General features: G+C 43.7%; 1 protein-coding gene across 1 annotated transcript in view; it reads right to left on the bottom strand.

The window, feature by feature from the left end:
• Positions 1-6795: 6795 nt before the first annotated feature.
• CAMK1D (calcium/calmodulin dependent protein kinase ID) overlaps positions 6796-14117 on the bottom strand; it is a 218254-nt gene continuing 210932 nt past the window's right edge. Inside the window, exon 11 of the mRNA XM_085215915.1 lies at positions 6796-13991. Coding sequence (XP_085072041.1) covers positions 13870-13991 — 122 coding nt within the window. The 3' untranslated portion in view covers positions 6796-13869. The remainder of the gene's footprint in view (positions 13992-14117) is intronic.

The raw sequence follows: 14117 nt of genomic DNA, 5'->3' as shown, positions 1-14117 counted from the left end.
GCAACATGCAAGAACACTTCAGCAATTTCTATACTCAGTATACCTTGGACAAGCATAGACAGCAAACACCCAACCCGATGAGGTACAGCCCGAGGCAGAAGACATCAGCACCACTAATGAGATGTTTGACATGTGCCAGGAGCCTTCACAACCTCTACACAATTACACAGGTGAGCGTAAGGAGAAGATAACACATTGATTGTGGCTTCACATGGACCTATTGAACCTTAGACACCAGGTGCAGGGCTGCTCTCCTTGTAACCCTGTGGGTTATCCAAGGTCAGGGTGTTTGGGAAGAGATTAACTTCCACACATTCTCTTGCACTGAATCTGCATGCTTCACTCCTGCAGATCATCCTACAGTGAACACAAACCACATTTCTCCTCTTAGCAAAACCATCTTCCTCTTCTTAGCAAAACTGGAACACCACATGTTCACTTTGCAATAACAACATATCTCCATCTCCAGGGTAGGTGGGTTTGACCTGACATGAGGGTTTTTGTACCAGGCTACCCAGGTGCCATATCCAGCTCTGATTACTGCTGCACTCAGACCACCTGCAACTAATTCTAAGCAATGACTCAGGGTCTGCACAGGCTACAGAAAGGAAAATGTAATCACACTGTTTTAATTAAAGACAATGGAAGTTTTCCAGCCACGTTGCTATAGCCCATGTGGAGACAAAAATCCCTCTTCTGCTAAATGGATAAAATAAAATGCATTTTCATGCTGGGGATCAAGCTGATCTGAACTTTATACCCTCATCTGCTGTGTGCTTAATTCTTGTCGTTTTTAATTAACTGCAGATTTTCTTTGGTTTCACAACTTTATCTTTGGAGCAGACTCTTTGTACCCTTTACAGAAACAGTCTTTGGGGTGTATGAATGGGGCTGGTGGGGGGTTTTGCACTGCTGGTAAATAATGGTATTTTCTCTGCAGCAGGAACCACCATCAAGTGAGATATAATGTATGGTCTTCAATGGCAGAGCGGGAGGAAGCAGTGTGTTTCCAGCAATAAAACTGCAGGCATTAAGCTGTTAGAAGTTACAGGCAGCCTTGGCAACATAGACCTCATTACTGATGGGTAGAAAATGCAATCCAGTTGCAGCAGCTTGCAGAAAAAACAGCAGGGGAGATATTGTGAGGACTTGTACAGTATCCAACAGTTATGGAGAGCAGCCACAATGGCCAAGGATGGATATCAGGTCACACTGCAGAGAGACAATGATCCTTCTCACAGTGCAGCTAAGTCCTCCACTTAAAATGTTCATCAGGGCACCAAAGCACCAGAAAAGAGAGTGAGGATGAGAACAACTTTTGGGGACACGCCAGAAGGCTTCAAAAAAAAAAACACAAAGATTTGGGATTCCAGGACAGGAGAGATTCTCAGAGTACACTCTAGTCATGGGCCACAGTTCAGTTTGGGGATCGTAAGTATTTTCTGAGATCTTCTAAACAACTTGCATGAAAATGTCAAAGGAAGTCCAGAAAGTAGGAAATGGAACCCAGGCTTTATAATAACATTTTTTCATGTTCTTCCATCTATCCCTTTACTGTGGAGATGTTTGCTGAGGTGCTGAGATTTCTCCTCCTAAGGATGTGTATTTGTAGGAAGATACAAGAGCACCACAGACTGATTTTCTGACTTTCAGACTCCATAACACAAGTGGCAATTCAATAGGATTCCTTTTTAAACTTTTTATGGTCTTCATTAAGGAATGTGAGCCATCTAAGCAAGCATATTACCAGCCTAATTTGCTAGACTGTCACTAAAGCAATTAAAGATAGAATGATGTAAAGACCCAATTCAGAACACAATTAAGTTTGAATCAGTAAATCAGTAATTTCAAATCACCACCTTGAGACCACAAATAATCATAACAAGTTATAAGGATGATGCTAAACAAAATTACTGTATTAATATTGCCATGGGAGAATCTAAAGAATGAATTCCTTTCCAGATGATGTCTCAGGCTCATCTTATTACAACAAACCCAGTGGTGATGAGCACAGGTATAGGTCTGTCAGCATTGCCATGCAGCCCTCCGTGGCCATGCAGTGGCCACGTGTAGCCATGGGCACAATGACTTCCAGGCACAAGTATTTGGACCCTGTGCATCTATCTGTAGCCTGCTCAACTGTTCAGCCACAGCTGGGGATAAACGATCTCGTTGCTCCACCCTTAGGTGTCCTGCTGATAAATCCTTCTATATTGCAGCTGTTGACTCTTTCTTGAAAGTCTTTCTTGTAGAGTGTCCTCCTTGGAAATCTCTGAAAGCTTCCTGGACACGATTCTGGCTAATGTGTTTTGGGTGTTCCTGCTTGAGCAAAGGTTGCACCAGAAGGCATTCAGAGGTCCTTTCCAGTCTCTCAGGAATTCTGTTATTTGTGATGTTTCTAAATCCCTGAAAAGCATATTAGAAATGATTATATAAGCGCTACAAGTACCTAGGGAGGGAGTTGGAAATCCCTCAACACAGGCTTCCACAGTGTTCATCAGTTGACTCAGCAGTGAATTCTGATGTTGACAGATTTTGTAACAGCGAAGTTAAATGTCTTAAGAATTCAGACAGTCAGTGAAGGAAACACCACTGGGATCCTTGGCTCTGAGTGAGTTCACAATTTTTCCAGTAGTGCAGGGGAGATACTGAGTTGCTAAAGAACTGCTCAGGCTGATGAAGAGCCTCAGCTAATGATCACCTAGTTCCAATCAGCCCCTGCTATGAACAAGACACTTTCTGGTAGAACAGGTTGATCAAAGTCCTGGCCTTGAACAGGATGGGGCATCCAACACTTCTCTGGATAACCTGTTCCAGTGCCTCACCACTCTGTCAGTAAAAAGTTTCTTTCTTATATCTAATCTACATCTACTCTCAGTTTAAATCCTTTATCCCTTGTCCTGTTCCTAGGGCCCTGCGATAGAGTCTCCCCATCTTTCTAGTAATGCTTCTTTATGTATTGGAAAACTGCAAGAAGGTCTCCTTGGAGCCTTCTTTACACTAAACAACTCCAATGGTATAATATGATATGACATAAATTACTAATGTGGTACAACATATGTCATATCTCCAGAGTGTGTCCATCACATACCTGAATTGTCTTATTTATTGAGACTTATTTATTGCTTATCCAGCAACTTCCATTGTAAGTCACTAAATACAACTTTAGTGACAAAGTTTTTCCCTGCAGTTGATCAAGGGTTTGATTTACTTTGGTGCTGTTTCAAGCTGCACAGCATCAGTAAACAGGAAAGAAAGTTACATTCCAGGTGTTATTTTGAGCAAATGCAAACCTGAAATAGCTCAAGTATAAACATGGTATGTGTCTCTTCTGAATTGAGGATACCTAACCAGCTGGCCTTCAGCATAAGGAAGCATTTGTTTGAGATTATGAAGCATTTCTGGTCACTGCTAGACTGAAAGCTGAGGCAAGGATGTGAACAAAGCACTTGCTTCTGCCCTACAGAATGAAAATGAAAAACATACTAGAGCATATACAGCGCCAAAGAAAGCATAAAGCTCATGAGTTAGTTGGGAAGAACAATTTACCTCTCAACTCTATTATTATTATCAATTTCCTTAAACAAAACACTGCATGAAGAAGGTAAATGGATCATTAATTGACTGTAACTGTATCAGAATCTTGCAGTTACCAAAAAAAAAAAAAAAAGAAAAGAAAAAGAAAAAAAGAAGAAATGTGGAATTCAGGCTAAATAAACAGAGTTTGGACGTCAGGAATTTATCTCAGTGTAATCCAGAAAGCCCAAGTGCCAAACAATCTGGAAATACTCAGTTTTTCAGTGCTGAGGCAGATGGTCCTTCTTCCCGTTCCTGTAGTTATCAAAAATGGTTATTATCACAGCAATTTATCTTTGTTTAGAGGCTCCACCATATTAAGGACATAAATATGCTGGGCAGGGCACATACCCACAGCAAAGGGTATCGACCCTCTCCTCAAAGGATGTCCAGAGCTGAGAGGAAGTATAATGCGATGGGAACAGCATGAGTCTCTGTCACTATGGCAGCTTACTTGCCATAGGATTGTTCTGGACAGTGCAAGTCCATATTCTGCTCTCATAGAGTCGCCAAAGGGATCCTTATGAGCCGATATCTGAACACATAGTTTTGTGCATGCACAGGTAAGCTGAGAGGTAAGTGTGTCCAGAAGGAGGAAATTCGATGTAGGTATAACTGGGCAAAGGGTAGGGCCATCCACATTGCAAGGATGCACATGCTGTGGCTGAAAACACTGTGCTGAATGTCTCCTCCTCAGTATCACCCAACTGGGGGCATTCCGAACCACAGGGAATCCATCTCTGCTCGGTCTGGACGGTCTTCAAAGTTGGACTTGTGCCCTGCAGAACTCCTTTTGACTGTGAATGAACACATACCCACAGCCTAGTGATGCCCATCAGAGCCCAAGTTACACCGAGGGACAGTGCTGAAGAGCAAAGGAGTTGAGAAATGGACTTGGTATAGCACGAAGGAAGATTGGTATATGTCATAAAACAGACACCCAGTGCATACCAACACTCAGAAAGCCTTCAAAATAGGGACAGACCCCTTCTCTCTGGTATGAACACAGCTGTGGATCTTGGAAAGGTCTCAAGCATAATGTTTTCTATAGCCCCACCTCTGTCATGCCCCCTTTCTCTTCTCTGTACTGACATTTTATCTCATTTGATGCAAGCAGCCAAGAATTCACTGTAGCAACAGTGAGGAAAATAAACAAAAGGCAAGTAAATAGTGACATGATATAATGAGGCCATCTTACAGCATCACCATTTCAATGGTCCTGTCGTGATCTTCTGCCCTCTCTCACTGGGCACTAGAGAAAGCTTCATGCATACTACGTGACCATGGCGACCATAGAGGAAGCCACGATTTTAAACCTAAGATACGAGAAATTTTTCCTAAGCTAAGATTTTCTTTTCATTATGAAATCTGGGATAGGCCTACAGATAACATAAATCTGCTGAATTCAAGAGAAACCAGGAGAGCTGACTTACAAAGATTGGAGTGTGGCCCTAAATATGGAGGGATGGTATTAGAGATGACCCAGGTTTGTGAGTCACAATGTGGGTAGGTCAGCCTTGTCCAGCTTTCAAACAATCCTGTTAATACCAGTGATCAGAAGCAGTCAGATGTTTCTACTTTCAAGTTTTCTAGTTTGAACATGGAGTCTTTCAACAGGATTTGCTGATCCTCCTGAAAATGTGAATCTCTCCCATTCCCTGTCACCATTTTTTTTTTAAATGGATATATTTTTCCAAAGATGTACCTTCCCATAAATGTATTTTTCCGAAGCCCAAATAGCAGATTGCCTCATCTTTCAGGTGCAGTCCAGCATCCAATCCCAGTTCCGTGGCCTAGTCGCATACCACAGATTTGAAATAGTAATCACATGGGTTCTGGTGTTTGTTTCTTCCCTGGAAATGACTCTTACCACAGGCTGCGTAAACCACAAGGACCTACTCAAGGGTGCATCTGTCTCTAACAAGTGCCTCTCCTTTGCACACAGATGGATGGCTGGAGACCTGTAACCAGTGGTGTCCCCCAGGGGTCTGTGCTGGGTCCGGTCTTGTTCAACATCTTCATCAATGACCTTGATGAGGGGATAGTGGCCACCCTCAGCAAGTTTGCTGATGATACGAAGTTGGGAGGATTGGCTGACACGCCTGAAGGCTGTGCTGCCATTCAGCGAGACCTGGACAGGCTGGAGAGCTGGGCAGTAAGAAACCGGATGAGGTTCAACAAAAGCAAGTGTAGGGTCTTACACCTAGGGAGGAAGAATTGCATGCACCAATACAGGCTGGGGGATGAGCTGCTGGAGAGGAGCTCTGCAGAGAGGGACCTGGGCATCCTGGTGGACGACAGGTTGGCCATGAGCCAGCAGTGTGGCCTCGTGGCCAAAAAGGCCAATGGCATTCTGGGGTGCATTAAGAAGAGCGTGTCCAGCAGGTCGAGGGAGGTGATCCTCCCCCTCTACTCTGCCCTGGTAAGGCCTCATCTGGAGTACTGTGTCCAGTTCTGGGCTCCCCAGTACAAAAAAGACAGGGATCTCTTGGAAAGAGTCCAGCGGAGGGCCACAAAGATGGTGAAGGGCCTGGAGCATCTCCCCTATGAAGAAAGGCTGAGTGAAATGGGTCTGTTTAGCCTTGAGAAAAGACGACTGAGAGGGGACCTGATCCAGGTTTATAAATATCTGAGTTGTGGCGGCCATAGCGGTGAGGCCAGTCTCTTTTCAGTGGTACGTGGAGACAGGACGAGGGGAAACGGACATAAGCTGCAGCATAGGAAGTTTTGCACGAATGTGAGTAAGAACTTCTTTACGGTGAGGGTGACGGAGCACTGGAACAGGCTGCCCAGGGAGGTTGTGGAGTCTCTTTCTCTGGAGATATTCAAGTCTTGCCTGGACGCCTACCTGTGCGACCTGGTGTAGGGAACCTGCTTTGGCAGGGGGGTTGGTCTCGATGATCTCTAGAGGTCCCTTCCAACCCCTACAATTCTGTGATTCTGTGAAAAAGATACTCTCAACCCCCAAGAGATACAGAACTCTCTCTATGTTGCCATATAGCATCAAGTCCGATAGCAATTTCAGGAAAAAACTGATGTCTGATTCACTCTTCTGATGCATTTTCTTAAGGAGTGAACTGGGGATGGAAAAAAAGTTTCACTGTCCCTTTGGAAATCATCACATCAAACAGTGGAGCCACCATAGAAATTATTTACTCCCTTTTATGAACATAGGTTGAACACAGAAGACTCACGCACTCGAAAACATCACACTTCACATCAGGGAGATTAAACTGGATTTATTGGAGGAAAACAATTAATCATCCCTTTAAATTCTCATTATGATAGAAATCTCGATATGTATACATGATTGTCAAGGCAGAGAACCACTTGCGACGTAGCCCCATTAACAATTTGCAATATTGCAAACTCATTATGCAGATAAAACTTTTGCAATGCCTTAATACATGCATGGAGTAAATACACATTCTCCCTTCTTTTTGGACATGGATGCTGTTATGAACTTGTATCAATCACAAGACCTGCAATATTAGGCACACTGACATTCCTTGATTAAGATTTAAGCAGTTGTAGAAAACATGCTTGCGTTTTCATTAAAAATCGGCCAAGAGATGTTTTGCAGTTGAAGATATTGGGGAGGCACTGCTCTGGACAGACTGGGCTTCTTTTGGTTATTTGCTGACCCAAATAAAATATCTATATTAAAAAAAGGCCCAAATTGACCAAAATGCTGCTTCTTAACTGGAGGTGAATGAGATTGTGCTGGCGAGAAATGTGAGTCACGACATATCTCCCACTGAGCCATGACCTTTCGTGTTCTTCACTTTGAGGGTGAAGCTATGGCTTGACCTGATAAGAGATAGCATGCACAACAGCAGCTGGACTTGTGGAATGCAGATGAAAGATAGAATAGCTTAGAGCTGCCCTGAGTGTCTCGTACAGAGCTCCCACCCACTGGAACCACAGCACATGTCCACTTCTTCATGGAGCCTCACACCACATGCTGCCATAGCAACCTGAGATGGGGTGACTTACAGCTACTGCTCATGATGATTTTTACACTTAGGCAGCTCCTTGGAGATGGCACCGCATGCAAGCTGGGCATCATCCTCAAAGGTAGGCTCAAGCCTTCTTGGTTCTTTCAGGCACTGTGGAGTTGTTCGTGACATAACTTCCAGGGAGGGCTACCTTCTCCCTGCACCACCAACACAGTGCTTTCTCTGATGCTATTTGGCATGCCTGTATTAGAAGACCACTTATCAACCTTTCAAAGTGACTTTGTTTTGAGCTTTGAGAAGATGAACATCTTCCACGTGAAAGCAGTGACTGTTGAGGAGCTGGGACCATTGACCTGTCAAGTCTCAAAAAAGGACTGGACCAGGTTGCTGAAAACACCACATGACCATCCTGTACACTGCTTTGCCATAGAAAGACCAGCACAAATGAAAATGGGTCAATGGTTGAGGGAAGAAAAGGCAAAGCTATGATTTCCATGTGGAGGAAGGAGAAGTACTGCTCCAAACTCCTCTATGGATAAATGGTGGTGCTGCTACATGGAGATGTTGAAGGACTGAGTGCAAGTATTTAGGTGATGATACCGGGGAAGGTGATTTGATACGTGATGCTTTGGAAATGATGAGATAATTAGCTCAACTTGCTGCCTAAATTAGTCCAGGTAAATAATCACAGCATCTTGGTCCACACAATGCAGTTCATTTTGCAACAGGCAAGAAAAAAAAATCTTATGGGAATAGAAAAATACTAAGAATTGAGTAAATCAGCCAACGATTTGACTAAGCAAAAGGAACCAAAAATACCCAACCCAAAACCCTGAAGAGACACAGTGACATATTTCTTGGCAGACCTGAGCACTGACAACCCAGGAAGATATTTTAGATGCAGATCAAACTTTTTGACATCATATTCAGAAGGACCCTCCCCGACTCCCTGTTTCTAGATGTGTATACATGACTGCTGCACAGTTTTAAGCTACTCTGGATGGTGACTCTTCCTGTGCATGCTGTGTACATGCAGAGCATTCCACAGAAAGACAAAATACATTATCAGGTTTTGCAGTATCTTGTTTACAAATATTGGCTTTTGCATTTACTCAAACTTAAGGGATTTCAAGTTACAGATACACGGAGTCATTTGAAAGCAAAACCTAGAAGAAACCCCTTGGAAAAAAAAGCTGGATTGAATGTGCATGAAGAAAAGGCTCAGGAAATACAAAAGTAATGAACAGTAGTTTAATACATGCAGTGCAGTATCATGCATCTACTGGACATTTTCCATTAGCTCAGCAGTGTTTTTTCACAGCACTCGTGAGCGTACATGCCCTGATTCCATGCTAGGGCATGGAAAAATGTAAGAGCCACTCTTCTGACCTTATAATTTATGAAGAGTAGGAAAAAAAATAGCTAACTGGGCAGTGCAGTGGCCCATTTCAAGGTGGGAAGGAGTCTCAAAAATCAATCCGGATAAAGAGCCTTTATCCTTGGCTTTAAACACTATTTACACAGCTTTGACCCAACAGCACAAAGTCAGACCAAAAAATCTGAACCAGCTCCTGGCTTCCCACCAGTGGGACCTGTGATCCCTGGGGCTGTAACATGCACATACGCACGTGCACACAGATGGACAGGCAGGACCCAGTTTCAGGGAAGTGTGGTGTTTTGGGAAATGAAAGGGGCTGTGTAAAATTGCTGCTGGGCAAGAAGTTGGGGATGAGCAATGTACCAGGGGAAACTGCACAGTGCTTGTGAACAGGTTCTTCAACTGTCACCAATTCATCCTCTGTGCTTGATTTTGATGCTGTTTTCCTTGGATGCAATCATCTTTGTGTGTGTGTTTCTGCTCTTTGCTTGAATGAGTGTAATTCCTAGCATCAAGTTTCTAGTGCAAGTAGGCGTGATAACAAAAGCAAAACTCCCTTCCCATTAATAATTTCAGGGATGCATTCAGGCTCCAGTTCAACCATATAAACATGCATAGGAGCAAGAACAAAAGTAATCTCATTAAATGGGAACATCCACAGAAGCTACCTTGGGGCTTAGTCTAGAAACTGATACTTTGCAGGTATATGAATCCTCCAAGTCTTTTGAAGGAGAAATAGCAACAGTCTACAGTCTGCATGAACTCACTGGCAAAATTGATCTGGTGTTTTTATGCAGGATTCGCCTAGCTAGCACTGCTCAGACCTAGAGCCCTTACTCAGTGGGGTTTTAGCAGAGCTTTTCCTATAGCTTATCTCCAAATTCACGCTGAAGGACAATATCGACCTTTCTTGCTGATGGCTAAAAGCTGTCTGGCTTTCTCTGGGAGCTTGTTTTGCTAAAAGAAGGGTCATGCTGTTAAGGAGCAGCCTTGGGGATGGCTGCAATTTTATCTGTTGAGCTCTGATTTTAGAGGATATGGGGAGGGGGCTGTGCTGGCTCCCAGGGTTGGCAAATGCTTTGGGCAAGCTCCAAAGTTCCTTGGGGCTAAGCAGGAAGAAGAACTGCTGATAGAAGAAATACTGTCAGTAGCCATGGAGGTATGCAGGGAACATGCACAGAGAAAAATCCATTCTAATGCCTACCGTAGAACTACATAAGGATGTCTACCAAGTGGGCAGATACTTCCTTCTGTGGCTCATTTCCCTATCATTGCTTGGTTTTATTTCAGCACCACAACAGACACACAAGGAGTAGGTCAAATCCCATTTTTTGGAGCCCACTACTCTAATGGCACCTGTACAAAAGCAAACAGGACAAAAAACACATCACCAGTGGGGTAATACAGTCTCAGGAAATGTTGCCCTGTCCCCCTGCTCTCCCCATGCTGTGTGGTGGGGCCAATGTCCACTCCGTGCTGCAGAAGGGGTGATCCAGCAGGAAGTTAGGATGCATTGGGAATGAAGTCGCATGCAAAATCAGCAGTGTAACCTCCTGCCACTGCAACACCAACTTTCATCTCGCAGAGTTCACAGGCAGCCTGTCCTCACACTTCTTCTGCAGGCTAAGGGCCAGCTGGAGGTTTTCTGTATTTTTAGGTATATTTTTCCCAGCAAGAGTACTGCTGTTGGCATCAAAGATGGCCTCTGTGACTCTGGAGGTAAAAATCAACAATCAAAGCTGCAAGCAAAGAAAAAGAAGGGGAAGGAGCTCAGGAAAACAAGTTACAAATGAAAAACACATTGGTGCCAATCAAGTAAAGCAGAAAAGAGTAACAGACAGGCCAGTCCAGGCTGAAGTCCGCATGCAAGGAATAAATCACACCATGCTTAGTAGGACAGCCCATTGGGAAAGAGCCCAGAAGGATTTTTCTACCTGCTCTGCATGGCGAGATCTGGATTTGTTTTCAATCTTTTACTTTTGGGCTATCAGCCCCTTTCACACATGCATACACTATTTACTGGATAGATGCTGGTACGTTTGCTGTGCCAGTCTGCTGCCAAAGGACAAATGGCTGCAGCCCCAACACTTCCTGTCTCTGGGTGCTGCTAAGTTATCCTGGTGAACAGATTCAAAGACAGGTTTAAACTGAGAAGTTTTAACCATGGGATACTCAGTTTTGACTATGACTATGCGTTTGGCAAACCTGGTCAGGTCTCCAACTGTGTTTTACTAATGCAAAAGAAGAGCTTCCCACCACCCAAAATTGTATCATACAGAAACAATTTTGCTTCTAAGTGCTCATGTTAAGATCCCAGTGGTTGATAACAAGCCTATGAGAATGATGATAAATTACGTAACTACTCTGGAACATTAGGTACAAAAACCCAATTGCATGTTTGGAAGGAAGAAATGTTCCTGCAGTAGAAAACAAAGAAAGCTTGAGCATGGAGGGTCAGCTGATGTATCGGAACTCCACAACTGCAGGGTGTGAGACAACACATCTGCTTTCACTCTCTTCACTGATCTTTGGTTTGCAGGTGGAAATCAATTTGCTTTTCTCTTATTCTTTCTTTTTTTTTTCTTCCTGCAAGATACATTTGGATGCTGTATTTTGCATGATGGCTTCAGCAACAGCATTAAGCTCAAACCTCATGTTTCAGAAGAGAACATGAAGAGGAAGCACTGGGCCCCAACTATCTTTGTCTGACCACAATTGGACAAATACAAAAATACTCTTTAACCAAATCCCGCTTTTGGTTGCACAAAAGCGAATGCAGGAACTCCACTAACTTCTAATCTTGGGACTGACCATGTACGTACATAGAACTGAAGCACAGTTGAGTTTATGAAATCATGTATGTTCAAAATAACTCAGATTTGTGTGACAAGAGTCTCTCTCCTAAACGAAGGCTTACTTACTCAGGCTGGTAAAATAAAGCAGCCTTAGCAAGAGCATAAATTCTATTTTACCATTTAGAAGGAGCAGAAGTACCTGGTAAGAATGTGCTTGGTATGACTTGCAGCAAGGACACCCTCTACCATTAGGTCTGCCCAAATCCTGGTCAGAAGTCCTCAGAGGGGAAATTATATGGAGTTTTGCTATCAGTATGAGTCAGCTTTCCTAAAACATGGACACTGTGTCTTTCTGATTTTGCTACAGCAACAGCAGACCAAGCAAGCCCAGGAATGATAATATGCAATCCAAAGGGCTTTGCTAATCTCTGCAGGCACTGATAGCTGTCCCAGACCTCTGAAAATGTAGAATACCTTAACAGAAAGGAAACTGGAGCCCTATCAAGTGCCACCAAAAGAGCTGCCTCTTCAAACAGGTTTGGTGCTCACTGCCACCTGCTTTTCCAGCATCTAGAACACAAAGTATGATAGATGAAATCCCAGCTCTCCTGGTCAAAACCGACCAAGTGAAGTTGAAGCAAGATTTTGAAGTCTCAATGATGAATAAGTATCTTATGGCTTTTCACAGCATGGTCACTACTGCCTGATACATTCAGTCTGTGACTGGCTTTCACAATTTTTTGTTCAGGATAAATGTGAACGTGGCAAGTGAGCACAAGGCTTGTGCCTCTGGTAGAGGGTGGACCTGTTTGGGGTGACATGAAGCAGTTGGGTAAACAATGGCAGATTTGCTCTTCACTCTATTTCGAGGTTCTCTAATGCATGACTACACAACATTAATGGTGGCTGTTCCTAGATGATGCACCAGGATTTGTGGCCTGGAAAATGCATGAATTAAAAATAATTGAAATTGAGTTAACTTTTGTATACGAGCTTTATAGAGGGGTGCAAGCATCACTCCTGTTCAACGGAGAGGAACTGAGATATGTAGAAATTAAAGCCCAAACATTTTTGATCTGGTTCCTGATCCTCATTTATGGCTGGTGACCATGGTTGCTGATGCTCAGCACCAGTGGAAAAAGCTCCATGAAGCTGTGGGTGTTCAGCAGCTGTGGTGCAGGGAGCACGGGCTGGATGTGCTCCCAGTACAAAGTAGGGCTGGGAGGTTGGGAATTAAATGTCCTCCACAAGGGCAGCATAGTGAGCTGGTGGCAGAGGACAATTACTGCTCTGGGCCCCACATCTTCCTTTTCTTTTGCTCTGCCCAGAATGCACAGAGGAAGGGATTATCAAGGGGGAAACTGCTGGAGTATGAAACTCTGTTGTTTTGTTTGCTCAGCTCTGGTCTGTTCCTCAAAGGCACTCTGTGCCGACTTCTCCTCTCGAACAAAAGTACCTCAGGCTCACAGCTCTGCAGGAATCAGGCTGGTGGCAACTGAGCTCTGCCCATGGCTTTCAAGGAGGAGGAGGGAAGGGAAAGCAGCAGTTTCTTGCTCTGAGCAGCAACAGCTCTGCTGAAGCCAGGCAGACTTGCAGACCAGTCTGAGGAGCGAGGAATGGCATGCCATTGCAATCCTCATGTGCTGCAAAGTTAACGCCAACTCCTACCTACCAAAACAGCATAATCCCCCATAAACTGGGAGGAGAGACATTACTGGAAGTACTTCTTAAAAGAAAATATATATATAATGCTCAGAAAAGTTATTCTATTTAAATAATCCAGTTGAGATGTTTGTAGTTAATGCAAAACAAAACAAAAACAAAAACCCAACAACATGTACTGTTACCTATACTGAGAAAAGAGTAAATCACTGGGGATAAGAATGCGTGTTCATTAGTTAGAACATTGCTAGACTCACATATATATATATATATATTTATATATATGTATATATATGTACAGCACCAGAGACTGTTAGATCCGTTCCCCCTGGAGTCCTTGCAGTTTGTGATAAATGAAATATTTCAGAATTGCAGTATAAAATATGGCCATAAAAAAATCTTCTTTCTTCTAGTCCTTCGTTGAGTATGCGGGGCAAGGCGAGGGGTGGCTTGGAGGAATCCACAGCCCTATGCCTGCCTGCTCCTGGCTCCCAGGCTCTCACTTGCTCCCTGTGTGCACTGTGGTCACTGTGGTGGGTCTGGGTCTCCGGTCCCCTCCTACCGCCGAAACGCCTGAAGAAGCAGATGAAACAAAACTACAGAGAGTGGATGGAGACATACCTAAAAGGAAAGCCAGAAACACAGTTAGAAATGTTAATTTTGGAGGGGATGTGGGCAAAGTTGCTTTTTGAGCAGGTGTTGTTTCCACTGCATGCTCCAGAGAAGAGAGGACCACAGCTGGAGATG

Source organism: Meleagris gallopavo, chromosome 1, assembly GCF_905368555.1.
Source record: "Meleagris gallopavo chromosome 1, MGAL_WU_HG_1.1, whole genome shotgun sequence".
Taxonomy (NCBI): domain Eukaryota; kingdom Metazoa; phylum Chordata; class Aves; order Galliformes; family Phasianidae; genus Meleagris; species Meleagris gallopavo.
This window is presented reverse-complemented; position numbering and strand designations above follow the sequence as displayed.